At 36.4% G+C, this 13,694-nt stretch overlaps 1 protein-coding gene across 1 annotated transcript in view; it reads left to right on the forward strand.

The window, feature by feature from the left end:
- The window catches only part of LOC107043481 (zinc finger protein 423 homolog), a 73,554-nt gene that overhangs the window by 36,404 nt on the left and 23,456 nt on the right, over window positions 1-13,694 (forward strand). Inside the window, exons 3-4 of the mRNA XM_015265018.2 lie at window positions 6,061-6,299; window positions 6,426-6,568. Of these exons, the coding sequence (XP_015120504.1) occupies window positions 6,061-6,299; window positions 6,426-6,568 (382 nt within the window). The remainder of the gene's footprint in view (window positions 1-6,060; window positions 6,300-6,425; window positions 6,569-13,694) is intronic.

The raw sequence follows: 13,694 nt of genomic DNA on the forward strand, positions 1-13,694 counted from the left end.
GTGAACTCGGGTACAGCGTCAAGCCGAGGCTGAGTTTCAAGTACCCGAGTTGCGGCTGAATCCCCCGGTAAAATTCCTACACGGGTATATTTTATACTCAATTGGGGGATGGATATTTCAATTCGGAGATAATTGTTTTTTATCGGGCCAAGTTGTAGCAAGCCTTTGTAAGTGTAATATAAGGGTTCGCACTAAGTGTCAGAATATAAGGGTCAAAAAGTGGAGTTTAAAAAATAAGAATCAGAATATTAGGGTCAAACTCAGAGAGAAAAAGTGGATTAGCTTTAGAAAAAAGTTTCTAAATTTTAGAAACCATGGTTTAGAAACCATGAAGCCATGAAACTGAAACCATGTTTTAGAAACCATGAAACTGAAGGTTAGAACCTTCAGTTTTTAAAAATCTAGAAACTTTTTTCTGAGTTTTAGAAAAAAATCGTTGAAAAGTAATGATCAAAATGGGGATTAATTTTAAATCAAAGTATACTTAATTTTAGAAAAAATTGAGAATTCACAACCAAAAAAATTGAATCAGTGAGTTTTTCAAAAATATCTCTGAAACTAAGTGAGATAGCGAATTTTTACGAATATTTGGGGGGGGGGAGCATTGGAAATTCACAAGCAAAAAAATTGAGTCTGTGAGTTTTTCAAAACTATCGTCAAAACTAAGGGAGAGAGCGAAGTCTTACTGAAAATTTGGGGGGAGGGGTGGGAGAGGCGGAAAGTTTTATTGAATTTTCGATGTAAAACCCTCCTCCCCCCCCAATTTTTCTCTTAGTTTCGGAGATATCGTTAAAAAACTCGTTGACTAAATTTCTTTGTTTGTGAATTCCCAATTCACACCCCCCTGCCCCCTCACCCAAATTTTCAGGAAAAAATTTGGTAAATTCCCCTCCCCTCTTTACGAAATCCCCCCTCCGCACACCTGAAATGCCCGATATTTGGGCACCCCTCCCTATGCATGGAGCACTTATACCCTTTAAATACCTCGGCCGCAATTATTTAATTCAATCTGAAAATTTTCTACAATAAAAAAAAATGCAGCATTGGTTTTAGAAAATATTTGTTCTTTAAAACAATTCCGAAATTCGCTAGTTTTTATGATCCCACCAAGCATAAAGCTTAAGAATTGGAGTTTCTAAAATCTACTAAAATCACTCCCCCCCCCCTGCCACTCCAAATTTTCAGTAAAAACTCGCTATCTCGCTTAGTTTCGGAGATATTTTTAAAAAACTCACCGACTCAATTTTTTTGGTTGTATATTCTCAATTCACAACCCCCCCTTCCCGTCTTTGCAAAATCTCCCCTCAGAAATTGAAGGAATTTTCTAGATTTTAGAAAATATTTTTTCTAAAATTAAGTATTTTTTCGTTTAAAATTAATCCCAATTTTGATCAATAATGTTAAACGATTTTTTCTAGAACATGGAAAAAAATTTCTAGATTTTAGAAAATTGATGGTTAGAAACCACGGTTTCTAAAATTTAGAAACTTTTTTCTAAACCTAATCCACTTTTTTTCTCTGTGTATTTTGACCCTAATTGTCTGACCCTCATATTACACTTCATATTATCACTTAATAGAGTTTGCTATATTATAACCCGGCGTGATACAAAACAATCATCTCGGGATAGAAATACCCTCCCCCAATTGAGTATAAAATATACTTGAATCAAGTTTATAATATACTTAATTTGAGTGTAATATATATATATATATATATATATATATATAGATATATATATATATATATATATTCAATGGAAGCATTGCAATGAAACTATGCATCTGGATGGAAGCGTTGCATTCGATTGATTTTTCGACTCGCTAATTTTGTTTGGAAACGATGCAGGATGGTCTGAAACGGAAAAATAGGAAGTTTGAGAACCATGTCTGTATGTGATCATGTCCAGTGGGTGTTCACTTTTTCTTAAAATTGACGAATAAACAGGCGAAATCATCCCCAATAATTTGAAATTTTGTCAGTTTATTGGTATAATTTAGGACTAACTCAACGCCAAAGTTCAGCTGAATCCGTCTATTAGTTTTTGAGAAATAGCGATTTGTTTTTTATGCTTTTTCCAAAATATCTCGGAAAATATCCAATCGATTTCAATATTTTTTTAAAATATTCGTCTTGATGTCCTCTATCTTAATCAATCAATATATATATACCCGTTCATACAAAGTTTTGGAGATATATCGATTTTTCTATTTTTCCCTCGAAATCGTTGTTCGGTCTCTAGCAGACGCAAAAATCGGAATATCAACTTGAAATTTGACACGAATGGACCTGTAGTAATAACAACAGTTCGTATTGAATCTGGGCTGAATCGGATAATTAGTTTCAGTGATATTCAACTTTGTATGTAAACCTAATTTCTCCAATATCAGAATAACGAGTTACCTTATTGCAATATTTTTTTTTCACAATGTTCGTCCTGATGTCCTTTATCTTAATCAATCAAAATATATATACCCGTTCATATAAAGTTTTGAAGATATATCGATTTTTTTATTTTTTTACCTCGAAATCGTTGTCGGTCTCTAGCAGACGCAAAAATCGAAATATCAACCCGAGTGGAAATTGCTTCACGCCCACCTGAAGCATGATCAGAACTTGATCATGTTTTTGTAAGGTTCCTGATGAGAACCTGACCAAGTTCTGATCCAGCAGATCGGATCTGAAAAACTACAGACAGGTTCAGATCAAGTTCTGATCAGGTAGACATAATCAGATGATGCCTGATAAGAACCTGACCAGGTTTTGATCCAGCAGATCGGATCCGAAAAACTACCGGCAGGTTCAGATCAAGTTCTGATCAGGTAGACATGATCAGATGATGCCTGATGAGAACCTGAGCAAGTTCTGACCCAGCAGATCGGATCCGAAAAACTACAGGCGGGTTCAGATCAAGTTCTGATCAGGTAGACATGATCAGATGATGCCTGATGAGAACCTGAGCAAGTTCTGACCCAGCAGATCGGATCCGAAAAACTACAGGCGGGTTCAGATCAAGTTCTGATCAGGTAGACATGATCAGATGATGCCTGATGAGAACCTGAGCAAGTTCTGACCCAGCAGATCGGATCCGAAAAACTACAGGCGGGTTCAGATCAAGTTCTGATCAGGTAGGCACGATCTCACCCTGAGGTCGGCTGCCTGACCCAAATTTGATCAAATTCGGATTCGATGTCTTTGATCGGCATTTGAACGGAGTCAATTGAAGAGAAAATGATCAGATTCAGATCCGGTCCACCTGACGTCAATTTTAATAAGTTTTTCGGATAATTTAACTAACTATTATTATACTATTCAAATTAAGTTGTATCAACCATTATCAATAATTATTTTCAGTCTTCAAAAAGGATCATTATACTATACTTAAAATAAATTAAATTAATTAAATGAATTTATTTTAATTAATTAATTAAATTAACAGCCAGCCCTTTTCAAATGTACAGAAGGGAGGGATGATGATGCCGTAAATACGTATTAGAGGCGTATCAAACTTACACGTAAATGATCTTCAGAAAAAAAATCACTAAATGTCTATTCATTTATTAGTGTTGTTGTTATTATCATTATTGTTATTCATTAATGAAATAAATAAAAATTTAATTGAACATATTTTATCTTTGAGAATACACACGCACATCCGCGAGATCAGGAATAACCGTAAATTCAATGAATACCCCGATACAAATCATATAGGCAATATACAGTTTACTCAATAGTAACAGCGCGATAGCGTAGTGGTTAGGGCATAGGATTAGCAATCATAGGGTCCCCGGTTCGATCCCCAGCATCGGTAAAAAAATAATAAGTTTTTTCAGAGCTAATAACAGTAGAGATTCATTAAGAGAGGCGGCCTATGGTGAAAGAATTGAATTATTTTTTGTTTTGAATAAATTATCATTGATAATTGTTATTGATACTGACAGACAAGTCAAATCCGGATTGGTCGGAGGCGTAACATGTCCGATCAGGACCGGATCTGTCAACTTGATCAATACCTGATCAGTGGTCAGGTCTAACCTCATCCAAACTTGATCAAGACCTGACCGGAATTTCCACTCGGGTCCTACGACTCTCCCTAAAAACATTACCCTATTCGTATTAATATTCCCCCTTTTTCACACGTGTAACGTAATATACTATTTCAATTCGAATAACATGTGAACAAATATTGTTGATTCTATTTATTAATTAAGAAGAAAATATTTTGAATTTTTATGTCCTGAAGTACCCGAGTGGAAATTCTGTTCAGGTCTCGACCAGAAACTGATTAAGTTCGATCCGAAATTCTGATCAGGCACTTTACGCCTCCACCTTATGTTTTTCCACTAGGGTAATCAATGTATGAATTCTTGTATAATTGTGAGTGCACGAAGAAATGAAAGAGGAAAGAGTGCGGTACGAAAATAACCGGATGCATGAGGCCGACAAATAAATGAATCGGATCAGAGAGACTAAATAGAGACGAGCGACTTGAGATTGAGTTTATGGAATGGAGTTGTAGTGTGAGAAGTGTTTGGAGTGAGTGACGGTTTCTGATAATAGAAGGGTTCATGCTCAATATGTGACAAAGAGTATAGAGAATGAGTGGAGATACAAAAGTTTGGAAATCCTTAGGATTTTCTATTTTATTCCATTAAATTTCCAATACATTTCACTCATTTTTATTATTAATCTTAACCCTAGACAATGATGTGATATTAGAAAACGAAGAAAACCCGTAAAAAACTTTAACCTCTGAAACCATTCAAGTCTTAAGGGGAACACATCCTGATCTTCTGAATGACTAAATGGGCAACACGAAGAACGCAATTAATCAAATCAGAGAGACTGAATAAAAACGCTAGCTTTGCGATTGAATTTATGGAATTGAGGTGTGATATGAGAAGTGTTCGGAGGAGTGGCAGTTCGGAAATGAGTTAGGATTCGATGAGGAAAGCTAGAGAGAAGATCTAGAGCAATTGTGATCGTTATCGACCCCAAACTATATGATCCCAATGATTTTATATTTTATCTAGTTGATTTTCCAATAAAATTCAATCATTGTTGTAATCAATTGTGATCCTACACAGCGCTCGAATATTAACCACAAAAGAAAATCTCTAAAAAATATCAAACTCTGAGAAGATTGAAGTCTTAAAGGGAATATTCCCTCATCTCGTAGGTGATCAACTGTGCAACACCGAAAAGGCAATTAATCGAATCAGAACGACTGCATAGAGATGGTATGTTTGGGGCGAGAATCTCAAGAGCAATTGTCGTGACTATCTCAATGATTTTATATTCTATCCAATTACATTTCCCACACCTTTTCCTTTGAACGACATTTTAAAAATCATAATTGATCATTTCGAAAGAGAACATTCCATGTCTCATAATCACCAATAGTAATAATTCCTGTAGAATAATAATAATTAGATAGAGTAATCGCCCACATCCGGGCTCCTCCATGAATTTAGGTGGCGCCTAGTTTAGTTAATAAAACCGAGTGGCTCTCGTGTAGGTGTCAACGGATGCAACCGATTTTATGAGCACGTCGCTCCACTGGATTGCATTGGCCGTCCTGTTTTATTAGAATTTAAGATGACTGTACTAGACACGAAAAATTTCGTAAAATCAGTAAAATTACACTCGTGGGTGTCGCACGCTTTATTACTTACTAAATGAGGAAATGAGAGTTGTTATTTCAACTTCCTCCAGCCGCTGTGGTTATCCCAATGGATTTTTTATTTTTACGGATTCGAGTGGTTCTTCTCAGGGATGACTCCATGCCTTTTCCATCCACTAATTAATTTCCAAATGACCATTCCTTCTTTTACATAATTAGAAAATTGATTCCTTCGAATATTTAGCAAATTTAATAATGTTTCCTTCCTCACGGAAACTTTGTAGTCGTTAAAATTTAAGTTTTTGATTTTTTATGTTATATCAATTCATTATAATTCACGAAGTTTGAACATGCAGTTTTCATTCCTTACAAAAATTCATAATTGTTTAATGCAAAAAAATTGAATTCCCAATGACACTCTTATTTAATTTTTCTAGATGGATTATTAAGTGGCAGTTACTCCTGGCGAAGTGAAGAAGACAGTTTGACCTGTCAACGAGGTGGTGGCACCCCGTCATCATGTGCAACCTCCACATCCCAAAGTTTTCCCTCAGAAACTGAAATCGATGGAGAATTGCGAATAAATGTTGATTCCCATAACTCATCAGGTCCATACTCATGTCAATTCTGCGTTAAAACGTTTCCCAGTTTGAGTTGTTTGAAGAAACACGAGCAGGTGAGTCCAAAACAAAAAAAAACGGAAATGAATGAAGAAACGAAAGAAAAAGGTACTCGCTGGAGAAGAAACTGATGAACCCCCGAATTTATTGTACAGATGATTTCTTTTACTCCCTGACTCTAGACCCATGGCGATCAGATGCCATACAGATGCAGTTGGTGCGCAAGATTGTTTAAACACAAACGAAGTAGAGATCGCCACGTGAAACTACACACTGGGGACAGAAGATACCGTTGTATCCACTGTGAAGCAGCATTTTCACGAAGGTAACTTCTAAATTCCCTATAGAGAGTCAGTTCACCTCCCCGGTCCACCCTCCATTCCACCCACATACCCCTATGGAAATAAACCACTCAAAAATATAAAAGAGTTGATGATTGAGTGGAGTCAGTACTGTAATATTCAGACATTTCCTATTTTTCTTACTCCCTCATTTTTAATTGGCGATCAATTTATTTTGTGAATATCTCTTGAGGGACGATCTCTGTCCAAATTTATCAGAACAACTTTTTTGTAGAGGATGAAGGTTTCGTGCTAATTTTCGTGGTTTTGGAGATATTGTCGAAATAGTAAACACTTTTTTCGTCATATATCAGTCCATGCGCTGGGAAAGGTTTCATGTACACTGTTAGGTGCATTGGGGTCCATTTTGGGGTCCCTGAATACGGATACATTGACCGTTTTTGCGAGATGTGTTTAGTTTTGTTTATTTATAACAATTTAATTGTTTATAACGCGATTTTTTAGAAACGGTTCTAGTTAGGCAAAACAGTTTTCAACAAAGTGCTCCCCGTCCAAAAATACTTACATTTTGTCCCATTATTATTATTCCTAACTTTTTTAGTTATCGAGTTATCATCTCTGAAACCAGGTCGTGGAGAGCAGAGACGCGCGCCCGTGACTCTTCGCGCACTCCGTTCAAGTTACAATGGAAATGGTTGAGTACTGTCTAAATAAGGAACAATAAATTCCTATCGGACATTCGGCGATGTTGTTACCGACGTTTTAGGCAATCCTCGCCGTCTTTTCGTTCAAATATTTCCTGAAATAATCGGAGAAAAGAAAAAAGTTCATAATAAAGATTAATTGTCAGAAAACGGTCTAAAAGATGACAAATTGACCGAAACAACTTGGATTGCATATCGCGTTGGACAATTGGGGCTATTTTTCTTCATTTCCATCAAATTATTTCATCAACCGTTGAAGTTCGGAAAAAATGTTATAAAACAATAGTTATATATTTTTTAATAAGGAACATTCTTCATTTCAACTATTTGCATTTATTCCTAATGTGAGCACCTCCGCTCTTCACGACCTGTTTTTAGAGGTGATAACTAGATAACTATAAGAGATAGGAATAACAATAATAAAACAAAATATATGTATTTTTTGACAAGGAACACTTTTTATTAAATATCTTTTTTGCCTAACTCGAACTGTTTCCGCGAAATTGCGTCATAAACATATAAATTGTTATAGATAAACAAAACTAATTACATCTAGCAAAAGCAGCTAACATATTCGTGGTCAGGGATCCCAAAAACATGAATTCCAATGATAAAAACGAAAACTCTCCGCTCAATACCTGCTTACTATTAAGGAGATTCCACAATTAACGCAACGCAGGTTTGACGCAACGCTTGTAATTATTAAAATAATGGAAAAATAGTTGAATGATTGAGTTAAACAATTGCACGCGTCACGTTAACCCCTCACGTACGGGGTCGATGCATGCTATCGACCCATGCGAATGTGAACGCTTGGACGTAAGGAAAAATTGTCAAACGGAAAAATTGTCAAATGAGAATGCGAAAAGGACACCATCCGATAGTGACGCCACGGAGTATGGTTTTTGGGGTAAAGAAGAGTTTTCAAGTTAGAACTGTATAGATAAAATCAAAATAATATTTAGTTTAAGATAATCAATTAGAGAGATATCTCAAGCACATTGAATTATACGATATCATAGGGGCAAAATGGATATTTTCTGACCTCATTCGATTTCTTCGGGGTAAAATGGGTCTTTTCTGAACTCCTACGATTTCGTTCGGACAAAATGGGTATTCTGTGCACTTTTACAATTTCATTGGGGTAGAATGGGTATTTTTTGACCTCATACGATTTCATTGGGGTAAAATGGGTATTTACTGACCTCATACGATTTAATTGGGGCAAAATGGGTTTTTCGTGAACTTATACGGTTTCTCAGGGGCTAAATGGGTATTTTCTGACCTCATACGATTTGTTAGGGGTAAAATGGGTCTTTTCTGTACTCCTACAATTTCATGGAGGCAAAATGGGTTTTTCGTGTACTCCTACGATTTCATGGGGGTAAAATGGGTATTTACTGACCACATACGATTTCGTTCGGACAAAATGGGTATTCTGTGAACTTATACAATTTCTTTGGGGCAAAATGTGTATTCTGTGAACTTTCACGATTTCATTTGAACAAAATGGGTATTTGCTGACCTCATTCGATTTCGTAGGGGTAAAATGGATGTTTTATGTACTCCTAGGATTTCATGGGGGCAAAATGGGTTTTTCGTAAAGTCATACGATGCCATAGGGGTAGAATAGGTGTTTCGTGTACTTCTACGATTCCATAGCGACAAGATGGATATTCTGTGAACTTAATAAAAATTAATATAACTTAATAAAACTCACCACTCCATACATAAATTAGATATCACATGCATATCACAAAGTTATAGGGGAGATCAGCAGGGCCAATGTAAAGTGTTCAACAGCAAAATTCGTAGCGGTGGCGCATAGACTACGATGGAGCGTACGGAACTGTTGGTATGGTAGGGCCCGAGTAATAATTTTTTCGATAATCGGAAGTGGGTTCTCAATACAGTAGCTCCTCGCATTTTGTAATAATTGTCAGGAATGTAAAATCGAACATATAATCAATTGTATAATGAATGCAGAATCTAATGATCTAAAAGTCTTTTACTTTTTCGTGTATTCACCTGAAACCCGGCCCGAATATTTTTTCTACCGAATGGTTGCTAGTGCGAAATAACTATCTATTTTGAAGAAATCCTCCGCTTCTACTCTCAGCGTTAGATCTTAATCCTTCAAATATTATTTCATCTCGTCTAATGTCTTAGTAAAAGAATAAAATATTCCAAATTCTGTAGAAAAAGGTTTTTTTTTTAGTGACAATGCAACTCGTTGAACTGCTATTGGAGAATTGAATAATTACATGCACGAAAAAAAATTAATAATAGAAAAATCTAGGGCTTTCTCTGAAAAGTTCTATTGCAATTCTTCTGGAACTTTATCAGAATTCTATTGGAATTTTATTAGAATTCTATTGAAAAAGGGTTTTTCTTTTTTCCGCAATATTCAATCAAATATCATTCAACTTCCCCATGCGTTTTTAATAGATATTTGTTTACCGAAAAATAACGATAGATGTTGATTTCTGTACATAATTTATTGCGATAGGATTTTCTCTATGAAAATTTTTGGATATGGACTTTCTAAGTTTTTTTCTTCTCAGAAGTGATATCAGAAACTGATGAAAAATGGAAACAGCAGAAAAGACGAAAAATTCAGGCACAAGGACTTCTATCATCTATCTGTTAACAAAATGACATGATAAAGTTGCAGAAACTTCTATAGAAATGGCGCAATAAACAAATAGAATTTTTCAATAGAATTTCTTAGAGAAAACGGGGTTTTTCTATGAAATTATTTCATACGTGCATGCATTTTATCAGTCGATAGATGAACCATCATGCGATAGAAAAAGACACTATCGGAAAAATAGAAGCTAGGATATTTTACAGAAAATTGTGGGTCTTACGCATGAATCGTTTCAATATAAAAACACTAGGCCATTCCATTGAAATACTCTCTATATAATTTATTTGGCTCAAATTTTCTACGTCTTTTTTGTTTGTTTTGCTTGAAGGGAAAAAAGGCAAATTGAATGAAGAAAAACTTTGAAAATTCGAGCCGAGAAAATTCTATAGAAAATTTTCTATTGAACATTTCGAACACCATCAACTTGTAGAAAGTTCTATGGGAATCCATTAGAGTTGTCTAGCGACATCGCTAGGTTTTTCTATTGAATTTTTTCATACATGCTAGTTGACCTAGATGTGCAACTAATGGGGATCGAAGAATAAATGTGCAGTTTTAGGATTAAAAATAATAGCGCTATTAATTATCTACATATTACATATATTTTACTACTGAGAGATTTTCGGAATAAACATGAGAAAGACTCATGTTTCTGGGAGGATTTTCCATCGAAGAAGGGTTTTTGATGTATCCTCTCGGATGTCGGTGTTATTACTGAGATAATTACACTTAGACAGAATCAAATTTACGAATTCCAAGCGAGATTACTGTGAGTTCCAGAAGCCGTGGCTTATGTAATTTTTGTTCTACATACTTCTTCAATTATTAACCCTAGACTGGTTACCATGCGAGGGAATTGCCGCAACACGTCGTTTTATTCACCTTGCCATCGACTGGTTCACCGGAAAAATTTGAGAAAAATTGAATTCGTCAATTGAAGTATCTGGAAAATTCTAGTATTTTTTTTCAATATTGTATCCTTAATTCTGGGAGAAAAAAATTTTTTTCCAACAGGTGAACAATTTTTTCCCGTGTTAAATGAAATTGCCTGTTGCGCGATGTTGCTGGCAACTCGCTAAACGCGCCCGGGAAGTGTAGAGTGGATTCGGCAATGCTGGAGCCTAAATAACACGGCGGCACTTTCCCGCGAAGGTGACTAAAGTCGCATTTTCCCGTCAGGTGACCAGACTAGGGTTAAAGAAAAAACCTCCGTAGATAAGAATTGAAGAACACTGGATTATTCCCAACATCTGGAGAGTTTCTCTCCACCAATGATTGCACTTTGGAAGATTTATATTTATCTCAATAACGGGGGCTTTGGGAAAAAAAGAAGAGTTTTTTCCCCGAGTCCTTAAAATTTTTCGCGGAAAAAAATTCATTCGTGATTTTTTTCTAGACATATTTATTATTGACACGTACGTCCAAAAAAATCATGGAAAATCCCAGCGCTGTCGCTGGAAAACTCTATAGTTTTCCCAGTGATTTTATTGAATAATTATGCAGATTTTGTTTTTTTTTTTACTGTAGTAATGTTTGATTATATATATTTATTCCCCCCCCCCTCTGCCCCTGAGTGAGAAAGGAATATGTATCGCGCTCGGTCCCACTCATTGTCGTCTCCGTCGCGTTGGCACGTCCCCGTCCTGCTCCGCCAAATTTAACGAGTGCGAGTGAGAAAGAAAATGGAGAAGAAGGAGAGAGAAAACATTCCAACTCGTTTGAACGGTTGGAACGTTTTCATTGTTCTCCAGCGATCTACACCTAATGGGATTAATTCAATAATAATAGATTAATGGATAAAGTTTTTCCCAGATTATTGCGAGATTTAGATGAATGGTTTGCCTCCTTCAGTGACCATAAAAAATTGTCTCCAATCGACAATATCTCCCGATGGAATGGAACGATGAGAATGAATCAAGTATCAATTTGAATCTTTAAAAAAATAATCGAGAGTGAAAAACAATCAGGGAATTCCACTCTGCCATTATGGAGTGATTGACAAGTGAAGTTTATTCACTGCACTCTGACATTTCTCTATTGTCTGTATTTACTGAGAAAAAAAAACGTTCCTAGGAATCGATGTGTCTTTTTTAGGCAGCTGCATTTCTGAAATGCGATGAGCAAGCAATGTTAAAATTAAGTCATTTTGTGAAAAATTTCTAGTGACATGATCCTGAAAATCAAAGGAAAGTCTTGAATTCAGGAATGATGTCTGTAGGTTTCAGGAATATTTTCGCGAAAATTCCGGGAACACTTATTGGGAATTTTTATCGCGTTGCCGTAATACGGAAATTTCAAGGAATTTCGTCATTGCAAATTAAAAATTTCAATAAATTTCAGTCCAATTATATGTGTACGTCCACGTGAAAAGGGCCCATTTTATCGCATCTAATTTCCGAGATATTCACGTTTTTCTCTCCACTCCATTTATCCCATTGTTAAATTGATTTTTTGATCTTCTATACGGACGTCACACGGAGAAAAATAAATCGGTAAAAGTCTTGCGATCGCGAGGAGTTTTCTCAAGATCCCCATTTTTCATGCACGAAGAACAAGGAAGCTTTTTGGAATCTTCGGGAAATTCTATCCTATCCTACTCAAGAAGGAGCGGAGGAATGAATTTTCAAAAGCGCGGAGTAACCTCAGGAGAGTTAGGAGCGGAGTAAATTCATTCCTCCGCTCCTAACTTAGATTAAGAAATGAAACCGATGTCATTTATTGAAAATACAATTCTCGATCTACCGATCGAGCTTTGGTAGCTTTGGTTTCATTCCTTCATCTCAATTAGGGAGGGGAGAAATTCATTTTTGAATGACAAGAACTTGTCCGGGGTTACTGCGCGCTTTGAAAATTCATTCCTCCTCTCCTATTAGAGATTAGGGAATGAAACCCCGAACGGCTCTCCGGAGGGGCTCCTCCGATTGGAAAATTCATTTCTCCCCCCCCCCTAATTACGATGAAAGAATGAAAGTAATATCTATCGATGGAGAATTATATTCTCAATAAATTACAGCGGTTTCATTGCTTAATCTCTGTTAGGAGAGGAGGAATGAATTTTCAAATCGTGCAGTAACTCCGGACAAGTTCTTCTCATTCAAAAATTAATTTCTCCCCTCTATAATTGAGATGAAGGAATGAAACCAAAGCCTACCGATCGAGAATTGTATTGTTAATAAATGACATCGGTTTCATTTATTAATCTCAGTTAGGAGCGGAAGAATGGATTTTCAGAAACACGGAGAAACCCTGAACGGCTCTCCGACGTCGAGTGAGTCCGGAGGGGCTCCCCCGATTGGAAAATGCATTTCCCCCCGCCCCCCCTAATTGCGAAGAAGGAATGAAAGCAACATCTATCGATCGAGAATAATATTCTCAAACAATGACAGTGGTTTCATTCCTTAGTCTCTTTTGGGGGGCGGGGGGGAGAAATGAATTTTCCAATCTGTGGAGCCCCTCCGAGCTCACTCGACGTCGGAAAGCCGTTCGGGGTTTCTCCGCGCTTTTGAAAATTCATTCCTCCGCTTCTAACTAAGATTAAGAAATGAAACCGATGTCATTTATTGAAAATACAATTGGCGATCGGTAGGCTTTGGTTTCATTCCTTCATCTCAATTAGGGAGGGGAGAAATTAATTTTTGAATGAGAAGAACTTGTTCGGAGTTACTGCGCGCTTTGAAAATTCATTCCTCCTCTCCTAATAGAGATTAGGGAATGAAACCGCTGTCGTTTGTTGAGAATATAATTCTCGATCGATAGATGTTGCTTTCATCCCTTCTTCACAATTAGGGGGGGGGG

This window comes from Diachasma alloeum, unplaced genomic scaffold (assembly GCF_001412515.2).
Source record: "Diachasma alloeum isolate Michigan unplaced genomic scaffold, Dall2.0 Dall_scaffold_00586, whole genome shotgun sequence".
Classification (NCBI taxonomy): Eukaryota; Metazoa; Arthropoda; class Insecta; order Hymenoptera; family Braconidae; genus Diachasma; species Diachasma alloeum.